The sequence below is a fragment of the Adiantum capillus-veneris genome, chromosome 22, assembly GCF_014529385.1.
Source record: "Adiantum capillus-veneris isolate H3 chromosome 22, ASM1452938v2, whole genome shotgun sequence".
Classification (NCBI taxonomy): Eukaryota; Viridiplantae; Streptophyta; class Polypodiopsida; order Polypodiales; family Pteridaceae; genus Adiantum; species Adiantum capillus-veneris.
The window spans coordinates 108,114,819-108,126,902 of NC_140952.1; the positions used below are offsets into that span (position 1 = coordinate 108,114,819).

The following is a 12,084-nucleotide window of genomic DNA, read 5'->3' on the forward strand; positions in this document are numbered from 1 at the left end:
ATCTGGGAAGGTAAAGCTGCCACTTGTGGGCTCAGATTGTACTGAGGCTCCTGGCGAAACAACATATGGAGGATCAATGGGGCTCACTGAGGGAGTCTCCATTTGTGATAGGGTTGGTTGGTTGGCCTTTCCCGTATCCAAGAATCTCATTAGGCCTGTTGAAGGCATGTTGATCCCTGTGTTCTGTCTTTCTAACTCGACAATCCTATGGAGGACATCACAGACTGTCTGTTGTTGCTCATCTATGCTACTAGCACCCGATGTGGATTGTAGAACATCTAACCAACCCACATGATAGGTGTGTCCTGTGTACCGATCAGTTAAAGCTTCTGCTTGTAGGTCATACTCCGAATTTTCGTTTAGGAATATCCCATCTAGGCCTGGCGTGCTGGAGGTTTCCCTCGAAGTGGAAGCATTATTGCTCCCCATTGCTTGCCCCTCCGTGACTGCTACCTTGGGAGCACTCGGTTGCTCGGCTGGCATGATTGTTGTCATAGGAGCCTTTGCTTTCAGGGCTCGACTTTGTTCCAACCTTCGTAGGTTCTCAATTTCCCTCTCCCTTGTTGCTTGCATATAGCGTTCGATCTCTTGTACTTCGGCAAGACTCCTACCATCGGGAAGTAAAACCTCAGAGGGAGATAGTCCTAAAGGATCAGGAGGTGCAGTGGATGGAACATTCACATGCACACTCTCAAGAAGCATAGGGTCTATTTTAGGCATGAATGACGAATTTACTTCCCCACTCCCTTCATTTATTTCATTAACCGCATGTTCGGAGCGAGTAGCTCTACTAAGGGTCTCTTTTAAGCGGCTAAACACGCTGGACCTGGGCCGTGGGCCCATGGCATGCATGTCTTGACTTGAACTATCAGGGTTTGGTGTAGGATACCCCTCCATGACTTCGTAGTCAGAGGAAGAATCACTAGACGCAATATGAGGATCTTGGGTCGCGCTACCTTGAGTTCCGGCCGAAGGTCCAAAACCTAGGGTGGAGGAATAATGTGTGCCCGCGTAAATGGAGGCACTACCAATATGCTCATGCTCTAACACTCGTCCAGAGCGTAGGTTCATATGACTTGGATCCCCTAGAAGTGTCAGTGAGTGCCCGTGAAGGCTGCTCACCTATATTTTTGGGTGTTTTGCAACCCAATTCTTTTCTTAATTTTTTTTTATTTTTTGATTTTTTGGTCCTTTTTTTCTGACCAGCTATAGAACGTATGATAGCTCAAAACGAGCATCTCGGTCAGAGGGACGTGCTGTGCTTTACAGCCCTCCGTTTGGTCACTTTATGCCCTCAGAATCCCTAAAACCGTCAATTTCTAGTAGGGAACTAGGCCCAAATTAGAAAGTCTAAGGGTGCAAGTGGGAAGAGAAGGGAGGAGAGTGGAGGACTTGCCCCGCATGCTCTCATTCCCTCTTGAGGGGGTAGGGTATATATATAAGAGTGAGTCTAGTACATATCATAGGACTGAGGACTGAGGCCTGGGCCTGGGCTTGGGGAAATGACCCCGATCCCGATCAAAATTTTAGTGTAGTCCCCCAGTCACTCACGCTTAAAAATTTTCGTTTTTTTTTTAATTTTTTTAATTTTTTTAATTATTATTATTATTATTATTATTTTGGGCGACGACTACGCGCGGTTTAGGTGACCCTTTCTTGGCCACACACACTGTCAACACCTACCTAACCTCTCTGTCAACAACTCACAGACAGCTCACTACCTTATCTACTTACTAATAGTGCTGCTAACCACTAACTAATCTACTAACTAATCTGTTAACCACTCTGCTAACTGCTTACTGACAGTGGGCTAACTGTCCACCTACTTCCTCTCTCACTACCTTATTGTGCAAAGACTGTGTGCAGGCAAACCTTGACAGAAAACTGTGTACAGACTGTATGCAAACAGAAATTGCTAACTGCCTACCTACTTATTCATTCACTGCGAACAAGCTAACGACTACTAATTGTGCAAAGAATGTGTGCAAACAGAAAACACAACATTATGCAGAAATCACAGAACTTGAAGACAATACAGAAATTAACAACTTGCAGAAAAATAACTCATTCCTCTTCCTCTTCCTCTTCTTTCCTACTGCAAACAACTCATAGGAGAAGCACAAAGTGCCTCTTGGGCTTAGTGTAGGGCGATTCCCCGGCAGTGGTGCCAAAAATGTGCGCTCCTTGCCGCACTGTCGAAGCAAGGGCCTTGCCTTACACTGTGTGCGAGCCATAGACGGCTCCAAGCACACAACTAGCTTAACTAGTAAGCTCAAAAGAGGGCAATGGTGTGTCACTCACCGCTCTATGCTCCTGCCGTGGAGGATTCCTCGCTGCAAAGAAGAAGGAGACGCCGCTACGTCGCGCTCAACTGCTTCACCGTCGTTGTGCCGCCGCAATGCTCGATTGCGCTCTCTCTCTCTCTCTCACACATACACACACACACAAGGAGGTGAAGAAGAAGAAGATGGAGATGGAGATGGAGCAAGAGCACTCTTCTATTGCACAAATGAGAGAATGAGTGAATTTTAGGTTTAGTTGGCTTTTATATGAGCTCACCCCATTCACACTTGGGCGCCCATGCTTAGCCAACTAATCCCTTGAATGCCTAGTTAGAGTGCGCCTCTCATCGGCGATCACTCTTACCCTTTTCCTATTGGTCCGACAAGCCCGGTACCTGACTCTACCAAATACATAATACACGTCCGTCGTAGGTGATGGGGTGTTGTCGGGCGCAATATCGTCTCATGGATCAACACTGCGCCTCGGGGATTGTCACCACTACTCTATGCAGTATAGTGGATCTGTCTCACAACTAGCTTTACTAATTGTCGATACAGGGAGTATGGACCACGGATAGGCAGTCGGAGGCCCCGATGGGTTGTCAAGCCATGGAGTCCTTTAAACTAGCACTTGCTATGACTCTCTAGTCAGCACGACGCTATTCCGTCTACAAGAGTCCAGGCACTAAACTAGGTCCTCTGGGCATCAACAATGCAAGGAAACATGCTAAAAGCAAGTCTAGACTATATCCCAACACTTTGGCATCACCTGTAGCACCTGGGTACCTGACACCAATACGCGTAATGATGTAGGGCGTAATGCTGTAAAAAATGAAAATGGTCCAAAATCACTCCTCAACACCCCACAAGGTCCCTAATGCCGCAATGGTATCACTAGAATGCACTTTTGGAAGCTAGAATGTCCTAGATCTGCAATTTACAAGCCGTGGACAAAAAACGTAATGATGTTTGCAGGCCATGAAAAATGACGATTGATGACATCTGTGTAAAGCCCTTTGTGAGCCTGACCTCATGCACCAAAAATAATCTAATTTGGACACTCCTACCTCAAGATATGAGCAAAATAGCAACACGGCCAAAAAGTGTCGTGATGTTTGCCTATACTGTTTTTTACATGCAACAACTTACATCAAAGTGTAGATCAAAGCATCAACATTGCACACACAAAACTTCATATCAAAATACTTAGCACAAAGAGAGATATAGACCCATAAAGATATGCCTGTCAAGAGGCTTTTACCTCTTCTGCTCTCTTCACTTCATAGTCCCCCCCAAAAAAAACTCATCCCTCCTTCCAAAATGCAACCCCTCTATGGGTCTCACATGTCTTACTGTGTACATATGTTATAAGCTGGAGGTATATGCCCCAAATCATTACATTTGGTCCTTGCTGACCCCAAATTACATACAAGTCTGTCTGCTAAACAAGCTAACTGCAGAAAATAAAAAATGCTTTTCCGCCTTGTCATGATGTGATGACAACACTCCCCCCCACTTAATCCATTGTCCGTCCTTGGACATACTTTTTCTTTAGGTGCTTTGGGAATGTCGTCGGGCTGCTATAGCTCTTCGTATTTCTTCTTGTCTCTCTTTGTTTTCTGCTTCTCTGATCCGCTCATGCACTGGATTTGCATTCTGTGCATCTTTGAATGCTACATACCTCAAAGCCAAGTTCTGGATGACTGGCTTGAACAAGTGTGTGTCCACCTCGAAGAATCCTGTGTGAAATAGCTCTTCGAATGTCATCATGTAAGAGCTAGGTAGGAACTGGCATCTGGCAAATAGTCCCATCATTTGGTGATGAGTTGGCTGCTTTGTCAAATCATATGCCAATCCCTCGTCGCCTTCTAAGAAAAGTTCCCATGTTGTGTCGTCAGGTAGGTCTTCTTTGAAGGTCTGGAAGATCTTGATAAAAAGATCAGCTACCTTTGTAAGCACGACACATGCAAGATCTGGAACGCCCCTAAATTTGTCCTATGTTCTCCTCCAGGCTCTGACAAAGTATGCATTCGTAGTGAATCCTGAGGGTCGTGGCAGTTCTGGGTAATTTAGCCAATTCGGATGTCTGACCTTTGTCTGTTGAAACACTGTCCACACCCTTCGTCTGGCGACTGGGCAATAAGTTGGATCAATCCTTTGAGCCCTGGGTGCCATGTTGTATTCTATGGTAGACCCCATGTGCTGGGCGAACCATGTTAGCCGCCAATTCGGCTGATTCCTGAGAGGAGCAGTCCCTGACATTTCAGATGATGTGAGAGGTTCATATCCTCCTGTCTCTTCCATAGTGCAAGAAGGCAACAATTCTTTTATTTGCATGGTATTGATGAGCCGAAGGAGAGGATAAGGTAGGGACGGTTGTATCATACTGTCAATGATCTGTTGTGCATTTTTATACTGCTTCACCGCAACTGACACTACCTCATACTCCCACTTCTTGTATGCCTTGATAGTAGGCTCTTGCTCTTCTTCTACCTCCTGCTGCATAGTGCGGAGCAGTTCGTTGTCTTCGGTTTCCGCAGCCATTTCCCCACTGGGTTCTTCGGCCATCGGCTCTTCGATTTATGTAGGTTCCTCTGTGTCCATTGCTTCAGTCTGTTCCATTTCTGGCATCTCTTCAAAATTAGTTCTTGATGCTTGAGCTGTCGTGGCTGTCATTAGTTCTCTCTGTTCCTTGAGTTCCGCCACTTCTTTCTTGAGTGCTTCCAGCTCCCTGAGCATCTCTTGACCTTCGATACTCTGAGTTGGCTGCGCGGATGGTTGAGGAGCCAATAACGGCTGCATGAGAAGCTCATCAAGCTGAGCCTGCATCCACCTTTGCTTTTCCATAGCCACCTGATGCACCTTTCTTATAATGGCCATTTGGTTTTCAGTTTCTGCGTTTCTGTCCTCGGCCACTTTCTTTGCTTCCATTGCTTCCTTTACTTGAGTCTGGAGGATATGGATCTGTCGCTTCAGTGCTTGGTTTTCTTCCTCCGACTTCTTTGCGTCTGCTCTGGCTTTGGCAAGTTCGTCTTGGACACTTCGTCTTCTTTCCTCCTCCTCTCTTTTTAATTGGCTTTGACTCTGCGACAATGCTACCATCTCATTGATTTCTCGGATCATGCGGTTTCTCCAATCTTCTATTTGTTCATCTCTGGCGAGCATTGGCAAGTCTGCTTCTCTCCTTCCTTCTTCTTGAGCCTCTTCTGCGATTTTTGGTCTTGGAGGACTTTGCTCGATTGGAGCCGGGCTTGGCTCACTAACTTCTGCAGGTTGAGCTATTAATGGAGAAGATGGTTGTGAAGGAACCAAATCTTGTCTTGGTGAAGGAGGTAGAGTGTTGCCTGCTTCCAGATTTATCATGGATGTCCAGTCCTCCTTTGTAGAAATGTCCTCTAGCAGACTTTCTGGCTCCTCTGTGGATGCTCGTGGTACTTGGCGCTCGTCATAAGCTGCTCGAAGTTCTTCTTCTAGTTCCACTTCCATATGCTGTACCGTCTCAGAGTACTGCACGGTTTCCTCTTCTACAACAGCAGTTGTCTCTTCTTGTGGAGCTCCCTCTTCATCATGTCTTCTTCTCACTTTTTCTTCAGCTAATCTTCGTCCCAATCTACTCATGCGAGTCAAATGCTGTAGTTGCTCTTCATGCTTTTGTCTGTGGGGAGCAACTTGCCTTTGCCTCTTGGGTTGAGGTTCGGTTTGATGACTAATCTCCTCTATTACCCTTTGTTGCTCTTGTCTCGGATCGTGTCTCCTCTTTGTGCGGCTCAGGTTGTACTGTAGCTTCTTCTTCTTCCCTTTCTATTGGTTTGTGGACTGAAGCTGTGGCTGTGGCAGTGGCTTCTTCATCCTCAGACTCTTCTTCCTCTGCTTGGCTTGACAGGAGATTCTTGCGCAAATGCCTCGCCATGTGAATTAGGGTTGCGTTATCTGAGGCCTGCAGCTTCAAGTCTTCCTTCATGCCAAGAGCTTGGTAGACTACTCGTGTAAGCATTTGCCCAGCTCCCAAATAACCCTTCTTTTGCACTGTTTGCGTCTTTGCCGCTCTCTTGATATCCATTAAGATCTTCTCCGGCATATTGGATCTCAGTGGTTGTGGATGGCTCATTGCTGTAGTTAGCCAATAGGTGAGTCCCACTTCTAGATGTGTATATTTTTGTGGTTTGATGATGCTGAACATCTGATGTAAAATCTGCATGGGCAAGATTATCTGATCGTTAAGTATATCATAGAAAGTTTTCTGCCCATCAGTCTGCAGAAATGTGGAACTCTTCATGCTCTGAGTTGTCCGCAGCTTAGCTATGTTGAATCTTCCAGTCTTGATTTCTAGGGCTTCTCTAATCACGTCGGATGTGATTTGGATTTGGAGAAGCTTCTCTTTGTTTGAGGTGACTGATGCGGTGCCGTCTTCCTTGAGGGATGTCATAAGCTCGTAGCACCTTCGTGCGTGGACCGCCACCACATCTTGCAAATTCCAATTCTCTAATCCAATCATTTGCATCACTTTCCGCACTTCGGACATTCTCTGTAAATTCCGAAAAGACTGCGGCACTGACATGATTGTCAGGTTGTCGCCTGCTGGAGTCTGATACTTTGTCTTCAGCACGAATGTCTTCACAGCTTCCAAGCTCTCGCAACTGATGAAACATTTGATCACAGCCTGTTGTGCGATCACTTCAAACTGTGGCACTATACCTTCGACTTGTGTTGCCGGCACTTGACTGGATCCCGCTTCCATTGTTCCCTACTGCGGAACATGACTTGCACCGCGTGTATCGGGGCGGTGGGATCCCGACGCCATAGTGTCGTGCTAGCCGTCTGTGTGTGGATCTGAGTTGCGTGGGTGAGTGAGTGCGCTTTGTAATGTAGGGTGAGCACTCCTGTGCACTCTCACTGCAAAGGGTGATGTGCTCGAGCTCTACTAGGCCAGTGACTGCGCGCACAGAAAAGCTCTCTCTCTAGCTCTCTCACTAGTGCAATGACCAAATGAGGTCCCCAAATGGCCTATATACCCACAGGTTTCCGTGACTTACCTTGACACTTGATTCTGAGCATACCATTGTGTAGCATATTCCGTGACATGCAAAATTGACTGTATACATCACATGCTTTGCTTGACGACGCTCTTCTCTAGTCTTTGACATCTTCAAGCTCTTGCCGTTAAGTGGCCATTCGGGCGTTCTTTTCCGATTCTGTCATTTGACCACTCCTTAGAAACCTCTTCACTTGTACCTTCGGCGTTTGAAGTCCGTTTCTAATTTGGAGCTTCCAGCAAATTTTATGGTTTTTTCAAAAGAAATTGAAGAAAAATAAGGAAAATTAAAGAAAAATGTCAAAATTGACAAAAAAAAACACGAATAAAGCTCATCAACACACTTTAGCACATTTGCTCAACTTTTTTCATGATAACACCTTTTGGACTCCATTTGAGCTCTGAATTCTCCTAGTTAGTGCCTGGAAAGTGCATTTTGGGCTCGTTTTGGCTCAAAAAGGCAAAAAATTTCAAGAAAACAACCATACACACACGCCGCGCGACATCACACGAAGCCCAATGTGTTCTCGAGACATTAGATTTTAAAAATTGAAAAACAATCCTCCTCACGGTTGACCTGTCCATCACTCGTGACTCCCCCCCACTTAATCGAAGCACTACGTGCGACAACGTGGTTGTTGTAGGAGTGTGTCGGGTACGAAGCTCGTGTCTATGCAAGGTCTTGAGTGACCCTATGTATGCGTACACAGATCATGCATGTTAAACCATATGCTGTGCAAGAATGGGTCATGGACGATGTTTCCATGGGCTGTCGATGGCGAAGCTCTATCCCATCCTATTCTAATTGATTATGTACAATGTAGGCGATGTCTTTGGTGCTTTGTCACTAGAATGACCTTGAAGATCATGGTGTCATAGGGATACGTTGATATCCTTGCTTCTTCCGAACTCTCTCTTGCCAGGGTTGTGATGGCAACTTCACATATCCTTGTTGGTGACGAACCATTTGTAACCATGACTTTGTTGGCAGTAACATTGAGCTCCATCCGAATAGCTTACGCTACAATTCCATAGCTTGATACCAAATCGTCTTTTTGCTTGGAATCGCCACGTCTACCCTTGCTGTGTTTTGTATGAGAACAAAACTCACTTTCTTCACCCATATCTTGCTATGCATCTTGGGTTTCTTTAGTATTTGCATGTCTCGCTTTACTCCTTGAGAACTGTTGTGTGTTGTCTTTGATGGCTTTTGCGACATTAGCGTTTTGGGAACCCAACTCATACCATTATAAGCCGGATGAATTAGACTCTTGGGAACCCACTTCATCTAGTGTTTCCCCTTTGGGTATTCTTCGTGTGTTCTTCGTGTCAGCTTTTTTGTTGTTTCCTGCTTCGTCAAGCTTTGCACTTCATCCTTTCTGATCCAAACCTGTGTACCACTATGAGTTCGTGTGTTTCTAGACTTTGCTTGCTCTTTGGGTTTGGTATTCTTGGCATTTGTCTTTGCTTGTTTCTGCATAGCCGTGTATCTTTTCTTTTCCAAATCCATTGCTCTTTTCGCGCGGCTATGCTTGGCTTCTTGATTGTCTGCTTTTCTTTCTCAGTCTTTGCTTAATTGGGAGTCGTGTGAGTCGTGGATTTGACATTTTTTTTGCTGGATTTCTTTACCCATATCCACTTCCCTTTTGCCGCGACTCTTTCTGGTAGTTCTTTTTCTTGTTTATCAGTGTGAGTTGTGATTTGCTTGTTAGTCCCTGTTGCTAGTGTAGTTTTTTTTTCCTTTGTGGAGTCTTGTGGTGAATCCGATGCCTCTTTTGCCTGTGCTTCTGGTAATGGCAGCACTTGTGGACCATAGAATTGAGTTGGAGTCACCAGATCCACCCACTTGTGTTGTCCATCTACCTTGCAGTGTACTGACCTTTCCCCCCAATTGAAGTAACAGTCGTATTTCGCTTGCCATGTCCTTCCCAAAATGATAGGCACGTCCTGCAACTTAGGTTGGGTGACAAAGAACTCGTCCCCACAGGTTAGGTCACCAACATTTATCATCAAATCGCAAGCACCTAATGCAGTGGACCTATGTCTTGAATAATCCTGAAATTGTAACACCGTAGGACATACAGACATGTCATTCAAACACCCATACAGTTCATGTGAAATGGTATTACCATCTGCTCTTGTATCTATGAATGCATGTGTTTGCAATTGATTATTTACTGTGACCTCAATGAAAGGCAGAGGTGCATCTACTAGCGAATCATCTATGAACTCTATCTTGTAACGCTTTCCTACACCTTCCTTGAGTGGAATTGCTTTTTTGCGTTTTTGAGCCCGAATTTTTGCCTCCTCTTGAGCTAACTCAATTGTAAGACGCTTCTTCTCCTGTCTCCACTTTGCTTTGTGCAACTTAGCTAGTTGCTCGTTGGTCAGTGGCATATGATACTTCTTTATACGATAGCCACTGATCCAATTCGGCATCTGCTCTCCATCTAGAGTTGAAAGCCTGACTGCGCCTCCTGAAGACAATTGACTAATCACGTAAGGACCTCGTCCGCGCTTGGTGAACTTCTTGGCAAACTCCTTCAGAGTGTATACTAACACCAGATCACCTAGCTTGAACTGCCTTGTGATGATATGATCATCGTGAAATTGCTTCTGTCTTCGCTTCAAAGCGTACATTCTTGCGACTGCTTTCAGTCTAGTCTCATCAAGCTTTTCTAGCTCTTCTATTCGTTCTGACAACTCATGTCGTGTCCATTCTAGTTCTTTTGCAACACGTAGGGTTGGCATTAGGAACTCCATTGGCAGTATGGAATCCAACCCAAAAACCATGTTGAAGGGAGTCGTACCAATTGCCGTTTTATAAGCAACCCTGTAAGCCCACAGAACAGATGGCAGTTTCATTTCCCAATCTGTCTTCGTATCACTGACAATCTTCTTGAGCACTGTACACATAATTTTGTTCGTGCTTTCTGCTTGACCATTCGCTTGGGGATGATAGGGAGCTGACTTCTTATGTATCACCATGAACTCGCTAAGCAAGTTCTCAATGACTTCATTTAAGAAGTGTGTACCCCTATCGCTGACTATCTCTATCGGCAACCCGTATCTTGTGAAGACATTTTCATACAAAAACTTCGCGGTGGTGTATGCATCATTCTTCACCATTGCTTTGGCTTCTACCCATTTGGTAACATAATCTGTTGCGACAATGATGTACTCTGCATGTGTACGCATTGCTGCAGGATGAATAGGACCTACTAAGTCTATTCCCCACTTAGCAAACGCTCTTGCTCCCATCATTGGTCTGAGAGGCATCTCATCCCTCCGGACAGGAACCTTGGCTCTGTGACACTCTTCACAACTTTTTACATACATCGTGGCGTCTTGAAATAATGTCGGCCACCAAAGGCCTGCTCTCATGATCGCTTTTGCCGTTACATCCGCTGAGAAATGTCCACCTGGGACTCCTGAATGAGCGTGCTCCAACACGGAAACATACTCGCTTTCTAGAACACAAATTCTTAGGGTTCCATCTTTTTCACGATGGTAAAGTTGGTTGGCAATGACAGTAAAATCATTCGCTTGTTTCTGCAGATATCTTTGCCTAACTTTACTCATGTGCTCTGGAAACGTTTTGTTTTGCAGATACTCCACTATGGTTTTAGCCCAATTAGGTGCAAGAGTGTTGATTTGGAATAGGGTAATGGCATTTGTCTCGATCGGTTGCTTCCCTAACCCGCATGTACACTCCCGCACTCTTTTATACATATCCTGTCTCATTGTGGGACAATAGACACCCATTCTTTCCAACCTTCGCAATGTCTGCTCTGGAGAGAGATGAATGTTGCCAATTGCCACGTGAGCTCTTTCAAGATATGGTTCTGCGCTACTAGGGTCTATGCAAAGACGCAATATTTGGTCTTGCCATTGCTTGTACAAACAACCTGCCAGCATACTAAAGTTTCTGGATTTCTCTACTTGAGCCAAATTTGCGTCAATTGACGAAGTTAATTGGAGCTTGCCCAACGTCAACAATGGCACAATATCTTTGCTCCAACTTGATACCATGTCAATATTAAACAGATATGCATCTGGTAGATCATCCTGAATTCCTGTAGCTGGTTCTTTATTGGTCAATCTAGAAAGGTGGTCAGCTCTCTGATGAGTCACACCCTTCTTTACCACTACCGTAAAGTCAAATTATAGCAGTATAAGAAACCATCGCACTATTCGTCCTGTTTGGCAAGGTTTGTTCACTAGATATAACAATGCTTGGTGGTCAGTATAAAAAACAAACTTATTGGCCAACAGATAGTGTCTGAATTTCTTAACCGCATATACCATTGCTAGTCCTTCGCGTTCCGTAGTCGTATAGTTGCGTTCTGCACTTATAAGTTGTCGACTAGCGTATGAGATAGGAAAATCCATGTTATGCTCTCCTGGTTGTGTTAAGACACATCCAATAGCGAAGTTTGAAGCATCTACATGAACATGGAAGATCTTTCTCCAATCTGGTGCTCTCAAAATGGGTGCTGTTATCAAAGACGACTTAAGCTTTTCAAAATCTTCATCACACTCTGGCGTCCAGTTGAATTCTACTATCAAGGCATAAAGAGGTCTGGCAATTATGGCGAACTGAAATATGAATCTGCGATAGTAGCCACAGTGTCCCATAAAAGACTGGACATCTTTTGCTTTCTGAGGCTTTGGCATGTTTACGATAGCTGCTATTTTCTCTTCGTCTGTAGAAATGCAATTTTCCGAGACGATATGTCCCAATATCTTTCCCTGTCTAACCATGAAGGG

At 44.9% G+C, this 12,084-nt stretch overlaps 1 protein-coding gene and 1 pseudogene across 1 annotated transcript; both read right to left on the bottom strand.

The window, feature by feature from the left end:
* Window positions 1-4,277: 4,277 nt before the first annotated feature.
* LOC147429993 (uncharacterized) lies at window positions 4,278-5,213 on the bottom strand (annotated as a pseudogene).
* An 8-nt stretch (window positions 5,214-5,221) lies between these two features.
* Window positions 5,222-5,900, bottom strand: LOC147429994 (uncharacterized). Its single transcript, XM_086495083.1, has 2 exons — window positions 5,281-5,900; window positions 5,222-5,231 (listed from the first exon to the last, which is right to left on the bottom strand). The coding sequence occupies exons 1-2, from the start codon at window positions 5,898-5,900 to the stop codon at window positions 5,222-5,224; spliced, it is 630 nt and encodes a 209-aa protein (XP_086351209.1).
* Between the last annotated feature and the right edge of the window lie 6,184 nt (window positions 5,901-12,084).

Coding starts and splice junctions, on each gene's coding strand:
- LOC147429994 (XM_086495083.1), bottom strand. CDS start 5,900: ATGAGTAGATTGGGACGAAGATTAGCTGAAGAAAAAGTGAGAAGAAGA.